This window comes from Macaca nemestrina, chromosome 12 (assembly GCF_043159975.1).
Source record: "Macaca nemestrina isolate mMacNem1 chromosome 12, mMacNem.hap1, whole genome shotgun sequence".
Lineage (NCBI taxonomy): Eukaryota > Metazoa > Chordata > Mammalia > Primates > Cercopithecidae > Macaca > Macaca nemestrina.
This window is the reverse complement of record NC_092136.1, coordinates 113,168,465-113,186,183: the sequence shown is the minus strand read 5'-3', so window position 1 is coordinate 113,186,183 and position 17,719 is coordinate 113,168,465. Positions and strand designations below refer to the sequence as shown.

General features: G+C 50.6%; 1 protein-coding gene across 12 annotated transcripts in view; it reads right to left on the bottom strand.

Annotated features, from left to right (window-relative positions):
* Positions 1-344: 344 nt before the first annotated feature.
* The window catches only part of LOC105493592 (neural cell adhesion molecule 1), a 313,546-nt gene continuing 296,171 nt past the window's right edge, over positions 345-17,719 (bottom strand). For 4 of the 12 annotated variants that reach the window (XM_011761369.3, XM_071075578.1, XM_011761371.3 and 1 more), the window contains 4 exons: positions 8,393-8,600; positions 6,889-7,005; positions 5,001-5,816; positions 345-3,495 (listed from right to left, as the gene is read on the bottom strand). In XM_011761369.3, the coding sequence (XP_011759671.1) occupies positions 3,375-3,495; positions 5,001-5,816; positions 6,889-7,005; positions 8,393-8,600 (1,262 nt within the window). In that variant the 3' untranslated portion in view covers positions 345-3,374. Of the gene's footprint in view, positions 3,496-5,000; positions 5,817-6,888; positions 7,006-8,392; positions 8,601-13,595; positions 15,954-17,719 lie in introns of those variants that run through there. The other 8 variants (XM_071075579.1, XM_071075580.1, XM_011761376.3 and 5 more) reach the window with 2 other exon arrangements.

Genomic DNA, 17,719 nt, shown 5'->3' with positions numbered 1-17,719 from the left:
CCTAACTCTCTTTTCTTGGTATTTCCTGTGTGTCAGAAAAGGGAAACTGAATCTTCGGGAGATTAAGCAACTCTTTCAAGGTCAAACAGGGAGCAGCAGAACCAGGGTTTGAAGGAAACCTTTCTGAATCTGATGTCTGCCCCTTCTAAATTAGGGCTCTCATCTATCAACCTGCGAGAAAAAATACAGAAAGTATCATTCAGGCAACACATGAACTCAAGACACTGAGACTTCACTAACCTTCCTCGCACGCAAGGTCCTAAAGGAACTACCACACGCATGTCCACATCTGATGCACAGAACAGACTCTCACCGCATCGAAATAAACCCCAGTATGATCATAATAACTTTTTTTCTTTCAATTTTTATTGAACACAAGTATTCTGACAGAATGCAAAGTCAAAATTCTCAGTTAGTACTCAGTATTTACACCAGTGAGAATGGAAACAAAGGTGGTATCGATGTTTCACTTGGTAAAAAGTTTTATAACAAGAGAGAAGGCCCCCGAAGTACAGAATTCTGGGTAGGGATGTTAATGGAGGTCTGAAAACCGCCGTCCAGACAGACGCCTCGAGTGAAAACCTGGGACTCGGAAGGCTCCATAGAAAAGTGTGAAAATAGAGTTCCACCTCCAAAGCTGCACTATGTACACCACAGCCCTGCAGGGTCCAGTGGCCCTGCTCATCACACTTGAGTGCTCCTCCAGCAGAACTTGGCCATGCCGGTCTTCATGTGAATACATATGTATGGCACATACACACATAGACACATAGACATTGGAAACTGGTGGAGTTGATCCCTCCTTCAAAAATTAAAAAAAAAGAAAATTATAAGCTTTGATCTCTTAACATAAAAGATAAAACATCTTGGAATAAAATGACTCCCTCTTTGATTTTAGAGAAAGCATTGCTTATTTACTTTTTTTTAAAAAAGGAAAACTCTTGCATGCTAAGACAAACCTACATGTAATGGGAGAGAACAGACCAAAATGTGGGCAGAGTCTTCGGTCCTAGCTAATGGCAGAGCCAGGGTTCTAGGGGGTCAGCTGCCCCGGGCCAGGTGATCTGAGAGCTGACCTGTTTCTTTCTAACCATCAGAACCAAAATCAGTTGACCTAACCATAACCACTTTGACAGTCTTGACAAGGCATGGCATGGGCTTGGCCTGGTGTGGCAAAGCCATCGACACTACAAGATGAGGAACTGAGTCCGCTGAACAGCCTGGTGACTGGAAGAGCCTGCCCCTCACTGCTGGGCCCTCCCGGTCTCAGACACCCAGGCTCTCATATTCTACTGTGTGTTCCAAGATCTCTCTTCATGTTCCTCTATCCTGAGGGCCTGTGCATTTGAACCAGAGATCTGTGCTGGCCCTAGAATCAAAGGGGCCAGGGCTCTGTGTTCTGGGATCCTCCATTTCCATCCCCAGGAGCTGAGAAAATGCAACATAACCCCACATTGAGCAAATGACAAGACCATTATTCTTCACAGTTTGAAAGTATAATCTAGCATCGCCACTGATCGGACTGCAGAAGTGTCAGAACACTGGGGAGACTGGCCCACAGAATCGACCCAGAGGCAGCCTTGCCACCCTAACCTCTTGCTGCTTTGTACCTTAGGAGAGGAGCGCATGCGGAGTACTGATTTCTGTTTACTTAGCGTCATCTTCATCATCATCATCATTTGTATTTCATTTTCTTTGTTTAAAGGCTTCGATTCCTTTTAAGAGTGATTTTTGTTTCCTGAATATTTTTTTCTGAGCTATCTGCTATACCTTCCACAACCAAACTATGTTGAAGTTTTATTTCAATACTATGACAAAAACACGTTTCACACTAAAATATTCACGCATCCACAGTGCACAAGCTTGCAGTTCTAAAGTAGAATGAGGAAAAAAAAAAAAGCAAAATTTCTATACAAAGGGCTGGCTTTTCCCTTCTCCCCGCCCTCCCATCCCCCTTAAAGTTTCTGTATTTTTCCCCCACTTGGTTTCCAATCCAGGAAAGTTGTGTTATGACTCCAGACAGTAGGTTGTTTCTTTTCTCTTTTGTTTCTATAAATGCTGCCTAAGTGAACAGAAGGCCGATGTTACTTTACTTCAACAGATTTCCAAAAAAAGACACTAATTCCCTGAAGCACACATGCTCTTCCGCTCAAATCTAGATTCTGGGCTCAAAAGGAAATGGTATGTATATATTTTATTTGGCTTTCTACACAAAGGGGATGTGTGGGGTAATAATGTGTGTTCACCAAGACCAGCCCCAACTATACAATCTTCTCTGCTTCATTCAACAAAGCCTAAGGAGTCCTTCAAAAGAAGGGTGAGAACGCCTGGGAGCAGATCCCTTTTCACAGATGCAGGCAGGTGGCGGCTAATCAGAAAGTGGTCTAACCCCCAAAGAAACACAAAAATAACCAAAAATTGAAAAAGCAAAACCATTCCAGAATGAGATGGATTTTCACCTGAGTGGGACCCAGGCAAAAACTGCAGATCAGAAAAGAGGGGAAGAGCAGCTGTAAACAATCATGTTTTGTGAAGTCGTCCTGTGCTAAAGCAAGCGTGGGATGATCCTACCTACCTCTAGGTGGTATTTGTTACCTTAAAAATAAAAGGCAGCTATTTCACATGGACATTTAAACACAACCAAAGTCGAACATTTGTCACCTTGTAAACACTGGAAAACAAAGTTGGCAGAAAGAAAAAAGAAAGAATGTAAAAGAAAGAAAAATAAGTCTGAATACTGCAAATTGAGATCTACCCCCAGAAGCTGCAATTTGGCATTCTTCCTACAAAATAAGAGTCTACGTGGGAATTGAATTCAGCTAGAAAGGGTGACACACTTTGCATACTGAACAAATACAAAGTGAACAGAAATTATAACTTATTTATGAGGTTTTACAGAGTTCAAACTTGACTGAAAGTATAAAAATAAACTGTGGACTTTGTTCATTCGATTAGTCTTAGTGCCTGAAAGTTATTTCTCTGAAACTGGTCTGTGCCAATCGGGTAACACCAAGTGTGGTCTTCCTGAACCTAGATTTTGTTTCTGAGCTTCCTAGATTCTTAATTTGGGGTCCTTTTGTCTGATTTTTAAATGGTTTCAGGGAACGGAGTGTCCTAGTTTGGCTGTGGGTTTAACCTTTTTGTCTCATTTTCTTACAAGTGAGTGCTAACAAAGGGACCCTTTCTATAAGATTCCCATGTTTTATCTGTTTAGTTTTTTTTTTTAAAGGCAAAAGACACTAGAGAAATGAGATGTGTGTGTGTGTGCATGTGTGTGTGTGTGTGTGTGTGTGTGTGTCTGTGGTGTTGGAAATGCTCTGGTGAAGCTGCTGTGTCACTTTTTATTTTGATCTTTGCTCGGTTCTCGTCACCCATCATGCTTTGCTCTCGTTCTCCTTTGTCTGTGTGGCGTCATTGGGGACCGTCTTGACTTCGGCTGGCGCTGGCTTCGTTTCTGTCTCCTGGCACTCTGGCTTTGCTTCTACAGGGCCCTTCCTGCAGAGAATCAGGAAAACAGCACCACTGAGACCACGGTCTGCAAACATCTCGCCCCTGTATCCAGGCCCTGGGGACAGCGGGGAGGAGGGGGTTCTCCAGTGTCAGCACCCGGCTCCAACCGCTGCCCATCAGAATCACCTGGGAGCACTAAAAATCACCCATGCCTGGGCCTTGTTCCCGGAAATCCTGATTTAATTGGTCCGGACACGGTGACTTTTAGAAGCACCCAAGTGACTCTAATGTGCAGCCATAGTTGAGAAGCACTGAGTCAGAAGAACGAGTCCTCTCCTCTTCCAGCCCTAAGGTGATGCCAGAGGTGTTTTTACCTGGGGTGGTGGAAGGGGGCAGCAGAGGCAGCTCCTCCTCACCCTGACCAGCTGCAGTGGCAACAGCGCAGCTGGATGTAAATGCAGCCTGCGGGGCTGGGCTGGGCTCCCAGCACTGATTTCAGGGGCCCCTTTGCAACCCACTCTTGCCTGTCCCTTCCCCACCCCACCCTGTGCTATTGCAGGATGATGCCTTTAGGGCCTGCCCGGGTAGGGTGAGAAAACACTGATGGAGGCAGCTTTTCATGGCAGCTTGGTGGAGGACTGGAGTGGACCTGGTGGCTATGCGGGAGTTGAGGGCAGCTGAGTGGGCAGTGCTATCAGAGTCCTTTTCCCTACTGATGCTGAGATTCAGGGCTCCTGGCGAGAGCCCCTTGCAGCCCCTGGTGGCAGCATGTCAGCCTATCTGGGGAGCAGCCACAGGAGCCTCTATAAAAATCTAGGTCTGACTCTGCCTCCATCAGTTCCAGCAAAGGGAATCGGGTCTGAGGATGCATGGGAACAGGTACAGACCCCAGCCTCAGCTGGTGCCACTGAATTTTGGCAAGACACTTACAAACCTGAAAGGTTAAGGACTTTCTTCGGAACTTAGAGACCCAGCTATTTGATGCTGGGAGCCCTGAGTCTTCCCAGCCACTCTAAGAGCAGGAGAAGCAAGAGTGGGCTGAGGGCCGGGATTGGGAGGGGAGGGTGGGCATCCGAGCCAGAGTGCAAGGGGGCCTCTAGACTGCACCCTCCCCTGCCACGGGCCTGGGGCCTACCTCTTTTCTTCCTGCACATCAGTGTCTTTCTGGTGGGGCCTCAGCCTGGCACTGAATAACACACCGACTGGGGGCCCCAGGGTGGCTGATAAGGGCACCTTGGCCTTCTTAGCCTGCTTCCCAAGCTATTCTCATCAGTGGCCCGACTGCAAGGGCTCCCCCAGGGAAAACAGAAGCCGCTGCTAGGATGATAAGGATAAAACATAATTAACATGGCCTAATTAGCCAGCAGGCGGCTGCTCCTGGGGCCCAGCTGCCTGTCTTGCTCTCTCTGCCTTGTCCCAGCCCCTTGGTTGACGGTCGCCTCAGAGAAGCCCTGGATGAGGCTGAAGACACATCTAAGAAGGAGGACACAGCACAAACGCACACCACCACAGGACACAACCCGATGACAGCAGACAAAGAGAGGCCGTACTCGGTCTTTGCTGGCGCAGGCGAAACAGAGCTGTCTGCAGTGGAAGGAGCAAGCTCAGGGGCTTGTCCACTGGCCCCAGCGGCGGGAGCAGGAGAGCCCAGGGCTGCAAAAACATCCTTTGCAAGGTCAATATCTGGGGTCTTGAAGTTCCCTTCGTCCATTTTAAAGTCCTCGCCCTGGGAAGGGTTTGTGGTGCTGACGGAGGCAGCCTCGCTCTTCGGGCTAGCAAGGGCTGTGGCTGCCTCGGCCGGGCTCTTCGAGGCTCCGGGCTGGGTGGGCTCCGGGTCCGGGCCTTTGGTGCTGGGAGCCTCCTGCTTGGCCTGAGGGGCTTCTGTGGCAGGGGCAGCCGCTGCTGCTAGAGGACTGGCTGCCCCAGTCGGGGTGGGGACTGGTGCAGGGGTGGGCTTGCTGGCCGGAGGAGCCTTAGAAGCCTCCCCAACACTAGCAGGGGCGCTTGGGCTGAGGACAGCCCCTTGGTTAGCCAGGACACTAGAAGACAAATTGCTAGCGGCAGGGGTTGAGGTCGGGGTGTCGCTCAGGTCAACAAGGGGGGCGACCTTAGGGGCTGAAGCTGGGGCTGGGGAGGAGGCAGAGGCGCTGGGCCCCTTGGAAGGGGTGGCCTGGCCAGCCGGTACAGAGTTTGAGTCAGGCGTGGCCGTGGCCGGCGGGGCAATACTGGAGGTCAGGGTGGTGGTCTCACTGGTGGGGCTGTTCTGAGCAGTGGCAAAGGTTTCGGTGATAGTGTCAGAGTTAGTGGTGACGGTGGTGACAGAAGGCAGCATGTCCTCGACAGTGGCCGTAGTGTCGGCAGGCAGCCTGTGGAAGGACAGGAAGTAGAAGAGAATAGACAATGAAGCTGAGACGTGACAGAGAAGCGAGGAGGAGGGCTGAAGCCCAGGACAGGGACCATGGGGGTGGGGGCATGCAGTTAGGCACAGGCATGGACACAGGCCCACACAGAGAGAAGGATGCTGAGAGGAAGCACACGCCCAGGTGGGCAGAAGAGGACACAGGAGACGACAGAGAACGTGGCGGTCTCAAAAGGGACCTGCTAGCCCTTCCCCGCTGATGTCCCTCCAGCTCTCTGCACAGAGCTCCCTTTCCCTGAAGTCCCTGCAGACCTGCCTAGGGCTTCCTGATCCCTGCCCTGGATCTCGACTCAAGGAGGGGCAGGCTTCTGTTCAGCATCCACCTGCCCTAGGCTTCCCAGGTCCCAGAGGAACTGGGCCCAGCTGCCCTGCAGGGCTCCCCAGGGCACTGATGGGAAAAGTCACGAGTAAGGCAGATCATGAGTACTCAGAATGGCTCCTGGGAGCTGTGGGTTCTTCCAGCCACAGATTTTGTGGTTCCTTGAAATTCCATTCCCTTTAAGCCCATAGGATCCTTGACCGTTAGGCAGGCATTACAACCACAACTGGTCAGGGGCTCTGTGGGTCCCCGAGGTTTCTGAACAGAGGAGGGGCCAGGAACTTTACCAGGTCCCTGGCTTCCCTTATCCTTTCAGGAGGAAAACACAAAACCCTAGAATTTCAAGAAATCCTAAGCAGACTCTGCTAAGCCTCATTGAGATTTTGCCACCTTAAGTCATTTCCAGAATATGTGTACAACTTGAGAACAGGGGCTAGGGATCCAGGGATCCCCACTTATACAGGAGCCTTCTAAGGGTACCCACAGCCACCGAAATAGCACCAAAAATGCCTTCTCTCTGAGGACAGAGTGAGGTCAGGCATTTCTTAGCCAAGCAGGTCTTGTGGCCAAGGGTTTGGAATCCTGGCCAGAACTGTTTGGCCGGGAGCTGTGGGTAGGGGCACGGGAGGTGGGGGTAGGGTGGGGAGGTGGGTGTGGGGGTCTCTATGGAGCGGGTGCCAGCCCCTCCCGGCCCACGTACTCGGGCTCCGTCAGTGGCGTGGTCTCGTTGGGCTCTGTGTGTTTCCCTCCGTCATGGTTTGGGGTCCGCTCCTCCTCCGTTCGGACCTCCACGATGGGCTCCTTGGACTCGTCTTTCCTGTGGAGACAGCACTGCTGGTTAGACCCTAGGGCAGCTGCAGGGAGAGGCTCCCCTAGAAGAGCAGCTATGACTCAATCCAAGGCTGGCACTGTGGCCATAGAGAGCCAACAGATTCAAATGTATGAGTCTCAGCCCAACTCTTGCTAGCTGTGTGACCTTGCGCTTCGGATTTAATCACCCTGCCTCAGTTCCTTCATCTGTAAAATGAGGCAAAAACAGTGTTACCTTGCCTAGTTATTATGAGAAGTCAATGAGAGGATGCATGGGAAGTGCTAAACACAGTGCCTGACACAGGTCATTGCTCAAATACATACATCTATCTCTGCACACAGGTATACACACATTTCTTTTTCTTTTCTTTCCTTTCTTTTCTTTTCTTTTTTTTTTTTTTTTTTGAGACAGAGTCTCGCTACGTCACCCAGGCTGGAGTGCAGTGGCGTGATCTTGGTTCATTGTAACCTCCGCCTCCTGGGTTCAAGCGATTCTCCAGCCACAGCCTCCCTAATAGCTGGGATTACAGAAGCATGCCACCACGCCCGGCTAATTTTTGTATTTTTAGTAGACGCAGGGCTTCGCCATGTTAGCCAGGCTGGTCTCAGACTCCTGACCTCAAATGATCCATCCATCTCAGCCTCCCAAAGTGCTGGGATTATAGGCGTGAGTCACCCCTACACATACATTTCTAAGTATGTGCACATACATGTATATGCATATACAGTGTCTGGCATGTGGTGGCGCTAAACAACTTATTTCCTTGCTTGGTCCCTTTCTGGCTTGCTCCAGCTCTGCTCCACCCAGTGACAGTCTTCGAAGGCTCCTGCTAACTGGCTTAGGATCTGATTCTCCAAGATGCTGTTGGAGGGACAGTATCTGGATCATCGGCTCCATAAGGACAGGAATTTCTTTTTGTTTTGTTCCCTGCTGTACCTATGTGCCTGGGAACAGTGCCTTGCCTGCAGCAGCTGCTTGCTAAATATTTGTTGAGTGATGGATGAATGAATGAATGAATAAACGATGTGCGAAAGCAAGGCGAGTGTGTCCCTCTAATGCTGCTCCACCCCAGGGCAGCTCCTCTCCAGGTTTAGTTCCGACAATTTCCCTCATTTTGACATATACAGGGATTTTCACACTCTGGGGAGATTCTAATACAAGAGATCTGGGATTGGGCTCAAGAGTCTACGTTTCAAACAGGTAACCCCCAAAGACCATGCTTTGAGAAGCTTTTCTCTAACGCTTTTCCCCCCTCAGGGTTCCAAATGGAGAACATGCAATGTAAGGAAAGGTCACGACAGGCACCAGCTGATGGCTCGGGGTGGTGCAGCTGCTGGGTCCCTGGGCTGGAGCAGAGCCCAAACCTCAGCAGGGTGGACAGGTCTGCACTCACGAGAAGGCGGCCTTGCCCTCCTCCATGTCCTTGCCCTTGGCCCCGGGCCCGGCTTTTCCACACAGGTTGACCGCAATGCACATGAACAGGCCACATTTGTTCAGGAAGTAGCAGGTGATGTCCACGACCACCAGGAGCAGGACGAAGATGACGATGAGGATGCCCACGATGGCCCCGGTGCTCAGGCCTGAGGTGGGGCTGCCGTTGGCTTGAGAGGGAGAGAGATGGCTGATGGTTAATAGACTGAGATGCGAGACCTCCGGACCCTGCCAGCAAAAGCCCCTGGGGGTGGGGAGGTCCCAGAGGACTGAGTCATGGCATTCATGCCCAGAGTGACACCTTCCTGGGGCCTTTCTATGGCCCAGAGTTGAGAAAACAGGGTCTCTCTATACCTTCCAGAGGGAGGGATGACAATGTCACCTCACAGATTGGGGGATGAGGGTGAGCCTGGTCAGCTGGCCTCCCGTGAGTCCTGGGAGCAGACTGAGCCCCGCCTGTCTGAGAACACTGGCTAATGAGGCAGTTGGAGGGCACCACCGTGTTTCCCCTGGACCAGGGCAAGAGGCTCTGCAGCACAGGCAGGCAGTGACCACTGATTTCAGGCGGGGCTGTGGCTCCTGGAGTACTCAGGGACAGGGGCCCAAAATGGGGTGGTGGAGGGTTTCCGGGGTTTTCTTGGGGCTTGTTGGGCTGTCCATCACAATAGCATCCCCATTATACTTCTCCACTTCCTCTTTCCCTCTTTAGGAATGATCCCAAAGGAACCCTGCATTAGAGCACACTGGGTTCATGGTTTACCCTCCTCACTGCACCCCAGAAAGACGAGTGAAGCCCAGGTGACTCCAGAGACATGGAGGCCTCCCCAGGCCCACTGGGCAAGGTGAAAGGTCTGGGAATACTCACCATCTAGGAGCTCAGGCCTGCTTGGACCAGACTTCAGGAAAACCTGAAGTGAGTGCAGACTCACTCAGAGGTGCACACACGCACATTCAGGCACACTCACACTCAGGATAAATGCCCCCGCAGGCAGGCATGCACTCTCACATTCTAGCACCTGGCACCCTGGTTCTGGCTGGACACACTCTGAAAGACTCAGCCTGTGTCTTACTTCCCTGGTGCCCATCAATCCCCCCAGGGTCTTCGGCTATTGATGGTTTCACAGAGAGACCGGGACTCAGCTCTCTGGGGCCCCTGGGAGATCAACCCATGGCTATGATTGACACTAGTTGCCTGGGATGGACCAATCGACCTCTTGGTGGTTCCCAGCAGTGTCTGGGAGACAGTGGTCATGATGCAGGAAGCAAGGACCCGTGTGGAGCTCTGCCATTAAGTCAATGTGGGAACAATGACCCTAGACTGAAATATGGGCACTTCTAATTCATCTTTCCTCCACAACGACCTGCTTCCATAACTGGCAGCCCTGGCCTACCAGTAGACTTTGTCTAAAGCTTCCTGTGCTCTCAGGGCCAACTGAAGCCACCCAGGACTGCAGACTGAAGATGGGAACTACAGCCAACACTACCTGGGGCTCACCCCACCAGCCACCCCACTCCCAACCCAGCTCACTAGGCTTTGCCAAGCACCAGGCCAGGCCCAGCAGCCTGCGAGCCATGTATCATGCCAGATAGATAGTGGAGGAAACATGTAACCAAGGAACCAGCACCAGAGCTGGGCCACACATTCTTCATGTTTCATGCAGCCTGTGTTTGTGGGAGGGTGGTGGTAGTGATGGCTCTTTGTGCCCCAGGGGTCTCTGTCCAGGCACTGTAGTGCTTCTCTGGTGGCTGTCCCTCTCCATTGATCCATATTTCAAACTTCAGTTTGGGGAATGGGCCATCAGCCTAGCATGCCAGAGAGGATCCCTCGCAAACGACTCCTGAGACCCTTGGGTGCAGCTTGCACACGTTTTCAGTCCCTTTGGGACCTTGGCTTGCCTCCTAGCCCTTCCTCCTCAGGCTCCCTGGTTGGTCCCTGCCGACCTCGCACTGAAGATCCTAGTGCATTCCCCCAGGAAGGCTTTCGAGATGGCGAAGAACTCTGCTTGGAGAACCCAGCTCTGGCCAACTGTCTCTGGGCTTTGGCAGCAGGAAGCTGGCCACTGGCCTCAGCTGTCAGCTAGAATGGGTCATTTTCTTAGTAGCCATGAATGCAGAGGTATTTCTGTTTCGTCTCCTAAGAACAAAACCATCCATTTCCCCAGAGTCCTCACACATTCCACCCAAAAAGCAAAGGAGACACAGGCCTTCTTGGTCTTCAGGATCCCAAAGCTGTTTACCCGAACAGGGAAGAAACTTTAGCCTTGGGTTTTCTCTCCATTCCATGACACAGGGTTCCAGGCCACTGCAGCCTCCGGACATCAGGACCCGACAGGTGGGAAGTGCCTACTCCCTGAAGAAAGAGCTAGAAGTATTTTTTTTTTTTGATGACAGTGGGGAATGTGTCTGGATTTTTGGACTCAATGGCACTAATTATATCTTCTGAGGTTTATGTGTAAATATGATTTTGTGAAACTAATCATATCTCTAAAGAGGAAAAATAAACTCCTGCAAAGCTGCTCTATGTGCTTGAGAGGACAGCAGCTGAGACAACTGCTCTGTGCTCGTCAGACCCAGCTGGAGGGCGGCGCTGGCACTGCGCACATCCAGGGGAGGGCCAGGCAGGGAAAAGCCTTCTGAACTGTGGCATAAACAAGTAGGGCAGCAGCCTCCCCTTTCATCTGAATATAAAATTCAAAGTCTTTCTCCCGGCCTAAAAGGCTCTGCCCACCCCTCTGTTGGGCCTCATGGCATGAACCAGCAGCCTCCCTTCTGCCTGCTGCACACACCCAGCTCGTCCCGCTTTAGAGCCTTGATGATTCTGTGCGTGGAACTCTCCCTCCGGGGTGGCTCTCTGTTGTCCTGCAGGCCTCAGTCCTGGTGTCACCTTCTCAGAGAAGCCTTATCTGATCTCTTATCTAGTGTGGCACCTCCAGCCAATATCTACCATGCTGCTAGCCTGTTTTATTCTCTTCTTACTACTATCTGCCACTTTCTGTTCATTTACATGCTTATGATCTAGCCATCCCCTCTAGGACATCCCAGCAGGTATCCTGCCTGTCTCTCTTGTATCTCCCCAGCATCTAGGACAATCCTGATTCACAGAAAATGTCCAAAGAATATTTGTTGCACAAATGCATGAGTGTTTAGTCTGGAGATGAGAATGCTATTTCCCAATATTTAAAGGTGTTCTAGGAAGAAGTAATCTTACTGTATATGGCGCCAACGTGTGGAAATTACGGTGGTGGCAGATTTTAGCTCCAACTGAGAAAGGACTAATAAACAGCACTAATCCAACATAGTGTGGGCTGCTCTGAGAGGTGAGCTCCTTGATGCTGAAGGCATTCGAGCAGAGGCCAGGACACCCCTTGGCAGGGATGCTGTAAGGTTGTGGATGAGGCTCCTGCACTGGGCAGGAGCGTGGGTGGAGACTGTCTCTTCAACCACAAGAGCCTGTCATTCGAAGTCATACATTCTACACTGCCTGGCACATGGCACCGGTTCCCTAATGCCAGTATCCTCCAGAGTGTGGACTGAGAAAGACTTTTTCCTAGAAGACTAACAAGCTCGGTAGGTCCCATCTTTAATCATTGATCCTTGTGATTTTATTTTTGCATGAAAAATACCTTTAAACTCAATGTATCTCCACCTGTAGCAGAATTCTTGGGGCATTTGTTAAAAATTCAGCATCTGGGGCTCCCCAGCTCTATGGGATCTGAATCACTGGGCGTGAGGCTCAGGAATCAGGAGCTGAACAAGCAGCCCAGTTGATTGTCATAAGGACCACACTCCTAGGTCTTCCCTCCCCTGCATCACAAAGAGGAACAGGTGCACAACTCATGGGATTTGCCACCCCAGGGTGCACTGCACTGTCTCACCCAGTGACCCTGAAAACAAACTTGACCTAATGTATTGAATATAAAATGAAGAGTATCCCCCAAAGGAAAAGGGACCACACTGTTCACCACCACTGAGTCTAAACTCCTCAAGCACGTGAGATGCTCCTTAAGCTAGGAAGAGAATGTTTGTGGCTTTTACAAAAAAGAGGCTATGAAGAAGAGACAGGCTGTGAAATGGGCAGCAGGGTATTCAAAGCAAAAGCCAACACCCATTCCCTCTCAGTGAGTATCACAGAATTGTTTAGTCCAAGATAACTAGAAGAACAAAGGCCATCTCCTGCCTCTTGTGTAATATTTCACAAAAGGAAAACTATAAACCTCCAGCGGTCTGTCTTTGCTATGGTCTTCCCTCGGCCCTCCCTTGACTAACTCACCCGTGCACCTTGGATGCAAAGAAGGCTTCTGGGGAAGAGCTTCCCCATAACCTCGAGGTCAGAGCTGCCCAGGACAGGGAGATGACGAAGCTGGAGCTGTCCATCTTCTGTGATTCCTGGCTTGGGAGGGGTTGGCACTAAAGAAGGAACTGGCTTGCTCCAAGAATGAGACCCACAGATGCCTACTTTTGTATGCTTTAATATAGGAACACGGGTCTCAAATTTTACGAATGTCCAGATGGGCCTGAGTCCTTGTGCCATGAGACCCTGGTGCAGCAGAAGTGCCCTCTTCACCCCCAAGACTCCCAGAAGATGGTCAGACTCTTGGAACTGCCGAGCTGGGGTTCTGGTTCACTCATAAGCCCCTGACATGTCTGCTTGCTCCTTTGAATCAGCTAAACAGATGGCTGGTCTCAGGGACTTGCAGGATGTGTCTGAGTTAAGTGTGATTATCAATAGAATACATTTGCAAAGAGAATCTTCTCTCAGATTCCCTCTCCACAAGCTCACTCTGTACAGCCTCTGTTAGGGAAAGTATAAAGGCTGCTGTGTCATCAGGTGGCCTTGCCACAGAATTGTGTATCTGGTGGCTCAGAGTGTGGCCCCATCCTCACCCATAGTGACCACCTCCCCTGTTCTGCAAAGGCATTTTCCCCTCCCACTGCCTGCTGGGGACTCCAAGGCAGCAATGCCTCTTAACAGCTCTTAGGATCCCTGGGAAAAAGAGATTGCTCCCCGTTAGGAAGAAGAAGTATTTCCTTCGGTTAGAACTCCATTCACCAGGCTACTATTTTTCTAGGTAATCGTTTATCCAGGTACACGTGAGGTGGAGGGAAAGGGTCTTTGATGCTTTGTCAGACACAACTATTGAATAAAATCAAGCCACGCTGGTGAGTTCACGTGAACTGTTATTTCCTTTAATAATGCAAAGGTGTAAACTTCATAAAGGCCTCACTGATTATCTACACAACAATGTTAGCATTCTTGTTAGTAGAAAAACATGATCCAAACCTGCCGTATAAATAGTCCAAAAATGAGCAGAGGAGCCCCATGGTGTGTGGAGCATGGGCAGCACAACTACAGGGCACAGGGGAGTGGGGTGCAGCTGAGCAAGGTGGGGTGCGCTCATTCCTGCAGGGTCTCTGAGGGCTGCTGTCTTCAGGATTCCTGGCGGGCCTGGAGGCTGCAGCCATCACTGGGAACTCAGTGTCCAGTGGGAGTGGGTGTGAGCTAATGCTGCCTCCTGAGAGGCGCACTGGTACAAGCCATGGGTCTGTCTAAATGGGACCCTTGAGGACCCTGACATTGTTTCAGCTGAGACTTGCCTGACCCTGGGATGCGTTGAGGGGACAGGGCCACGTCAGTCCTCTCCACACTTAGGACGAGATCTCCAAAGGGTCCCTTCAGAAAGATGGACACTGCCCTTCTCCTGTGGGTGGTCCTGGGATCAGGGGGAGGCAGACTCCCAAACTGGGCCCTACTAGGGTGAAGCCATGTGACTTCTGCCCAAGGCGATCCTAAGAGCCAGTAGCTCTCCCACACTGACCTGTGATCCTTATGCTCTGCCCTGTGCCCAAGAACCATGCCTGCCTCCACTGCCCTGGTGTGAAGTGCCATCTGGGACTCCAGCGGGGGAGAGTTCTGTGGTTGGGGTGAGAGGCACTACCCTGCCTGAGCTACTGCACAGCATGGAGCCTCTGATGTCTGCACGTGAGCCTCTAAACTGAGCGCTAGGGACTAATGGCGAGCGCCAACATAGGTGGCTTTGCCCCTCAGACCACAGCATGGGGTCATTTGGAATCCCAAAGGGAAAGGCTAGTCTTTGAACATTAAAAATAATAACAACAGAAAAAAATACATAAAGAAACCAAAAAGAACAAAAATCAAGCTTCCGTGGAGATGCTCAAAGATGAGATATGTAGAATGATATGTGACCACAATGGGGGGAGGGAGGGAGTTTTTATTCAGTAGAAGGTCCATCCCCAAGCACACACACTGATATTACCAAGCAGGATTCATCCCTGAGTCTCCACGAGGGACCTTAACAAAACACACCCACCTTCTCTCCCGGGTGAACTCCCAAGCAGCAGGGAGGAGCAGCTGGATTTTCAGGACAGTTTAGAAAATGTCACTGAACCAACCCACCAATACAGAGGCTGGGACATTCAGGAAGTACTGCCAGGTTGGCTCGGCCCCAATTTATTAACCCTCCTGGGCTGAGCAGTCTGGGAGTGGCCTGTCCCTCCCCTTCTTCTCTACTGAACACACACAGGCCAGGTAGGGCACTAATGCCTGGTTCACAGTGGATGCTTCCAACCTGTCCTGTAGACTGATGCTCAAAGCCATTCTGTGGGTCATTGCTGAACCACAGCCCCACTCTGTGCTGATCTGTGACATGCTGCCAGGCAGCAGGGGAGTCACCCTGATTGGGAGGCAAAGACCTTTCGAAGCTGACACTTGTTGGCACATCACGGCTTGGCCCTGTTCACAGAGACAGTGTGAGGTGCTGGCCATAATACGAGGACTGAAAGCACATCCCAGAACGTTCATCAGCCCCAGAAAATATCCAACAAATTCAACTTTTTTCCAGTGCATAGGCAACAGGGGTGACTTAAGTTGCTCATCATGTCAGCAAAATGCTCATGTGAGTCAGTGCGGTCTGACTCTCTTAACATGGGCACCTAAATGCTTAATTGCAAGCAAAGCCAATTACTTATTGAAGGGAGGACAAGGAGCACAGAGTTAGAATGAGGGGAATGCATGGTGATTTTAACAATCTAACACAAGCTTTAGAAGGTACTTAGAATTCTTCCTCTGCTACATCATATTTAGGTTTGAACACAAAATGCAACAAGTAGCAGATATGCAGAAACTTCTCTGTAAACCTAGCATGATGGTTTTTAAAAAATAGCATTTAAAGAAAGAGCTCTCAAATTCTTTTTACTGCCATTAAAAAGGGGGCAAACTCCTTATGAAGTAGCACAAAAGTATCTGTGAGTGGTAACATGTCTGGAGGTAAAGCTTTTTTCCAATCGCAAAACCTTCTCTTCCACACAGAATGGTCGCTCAGCAGCTGTGGCCATGGTGGTCCTGCCAGGTTCTTCCAAAGGGGGCACTGATCTTTTTCATAGGAACTGGGCTTTTAAGCAAATTTAATTTTTGTGTTCAAGTTCCTAACAGAGCAAAAGCAGAGTCACTGCAGAGAAAAGCAATGAGACAAAGGTGTAGGATGCAGAGCTGCCTCCCAAGGTTGCTGCAGGTGTCAGGCAATGGGTCCCCAGAGAGAATGTGGTTGTTTAAAAACAAATGTGGCAGTGGGGATGTCCCAGTGACGTCCAAGGTGACAAGTGTGGCGACAGACACAGGAAGGGGAGGGGGAGAGAAGGAAAGGGAAGGTAGAGACAGAAACAGAGAAAAAAAATAGATAAAAAGAAAAAAATTAGGTCAACGCCAGAAAACACAGAGTCACAGGTTAATTCAACTTAGTAAATTAAATTGACAAAGGTTAGAGAGGGTTCAGTGCGGTATCAATACCATAAGGCCAGTTTCAGAAGCTCAGCAATGCCAGAAGCAGCACAGCAGGGTTAATCCGGGGGTTAGGGATCAGCGAGCAAATGAAATTAAAGTGAGAGAACAGAAGCCTCCACAGTAAAATACAAGAGTTGGATTAGGAGAGTGTTACCTTTCACTAAGGTGAAGCCTCTTAGACACAGCCAGCAAGTGTATCGTCTTCTAGTGTCTAGCGTGTTTTACCCATAGTGGCGGAGATGCATTCAATCGCTGCACTATGAGTCAGCACACTGTGCATAGGGATTGGGGATCGCCTTGTCAGAGATGAAGCAGGCTTTTCTTCCTATGCCACAAGTCCCCCACGCCAGTGCTGTTAAAGGAAGTCTCGTTCTGCTCCCCTCTTCACCTTCTACCCTGTTTGCTGACCACAGAATTCAACCACAGATGTCCAACTTGTCATTCAGAGAGCTTTTATTCTCGGATCCCAATTCAACGGCCAGGAAAGTCTAACCAAGAACACAGCCACCACCTTCTCAGACCTGTGCAGGAGAACCACAGAGCCACCACTGGTGAGGTGAGCAATCCCCCAGCCCTCTCTGGCTTAAGCGGGCACCTGGGCGATTCACAAGAAGGACTCTGATGTCTCCAGCAGGCACAACTCTGGAGGACAAGGTCTACCCGGAATTTCGGTCTCTGACACAAAAACCACAGAAGCCAGTGCCGCTAGGAGTACCCAGCATGTGAACACAGCAGGTCCAAACAGCTTACCCAGTGAGTCTCACCCCAGGAAGCCATTGCCATAAGGAATCTGTCTTGCTGCAAAGGGCTTACTCAAGCCTCACCTGATCTCACCTCCTAAGTGTCCCATGAAGGCCGGACAGATCTGGACATTCGCCCCGGACTGTCGTTTGCAAGGGAACGGACCAAAGAATGGAGAGAAAGAAGGGGCAGAGGAAAAACAAGGAGAACCTCCATTTGAACATCCTATTAAGGCATAATGAGGACATTTCCTGCAGCCTCACCCACGTGCCTTGCCTTCTGCACCGACCATCTGACCAGCAACTGTGGAGAAACACCCACCCCAGCAAGCACTGGGGAGCCTTCCTGACAGTGCAGGGGGCACCAACTGATGCTTCTGATCTACAGTTGAAAACTCACCTGCCAACTCACTGGAGGTCCAGCACACGTCTCCCAGACACACACATCCATGTACAAACAACCACTGGGAACCACACACTGATCTTGTTTGGTTGCTGCTGTCCTAGCCCACTTTTGCACATACATCCCTGAATCATAGGCAGCCCATAGCCCTCTGGCCTGTCTCCCCCTGGGAGGAGCAATCATGACCACAGAGCCAAGAGCTGGGCAAGCACTGAAGACAGGGTAGGCGTGAGGGGGGCTGCCTAAGGCCATCTTCCCACCACACTTGAACATGGCAGAGTATATGCGGCCCCCAAAAGGCTGCAGCTGTATGTTGTATGCCCACCTCTCCTGCCTATGGTTGGCCTT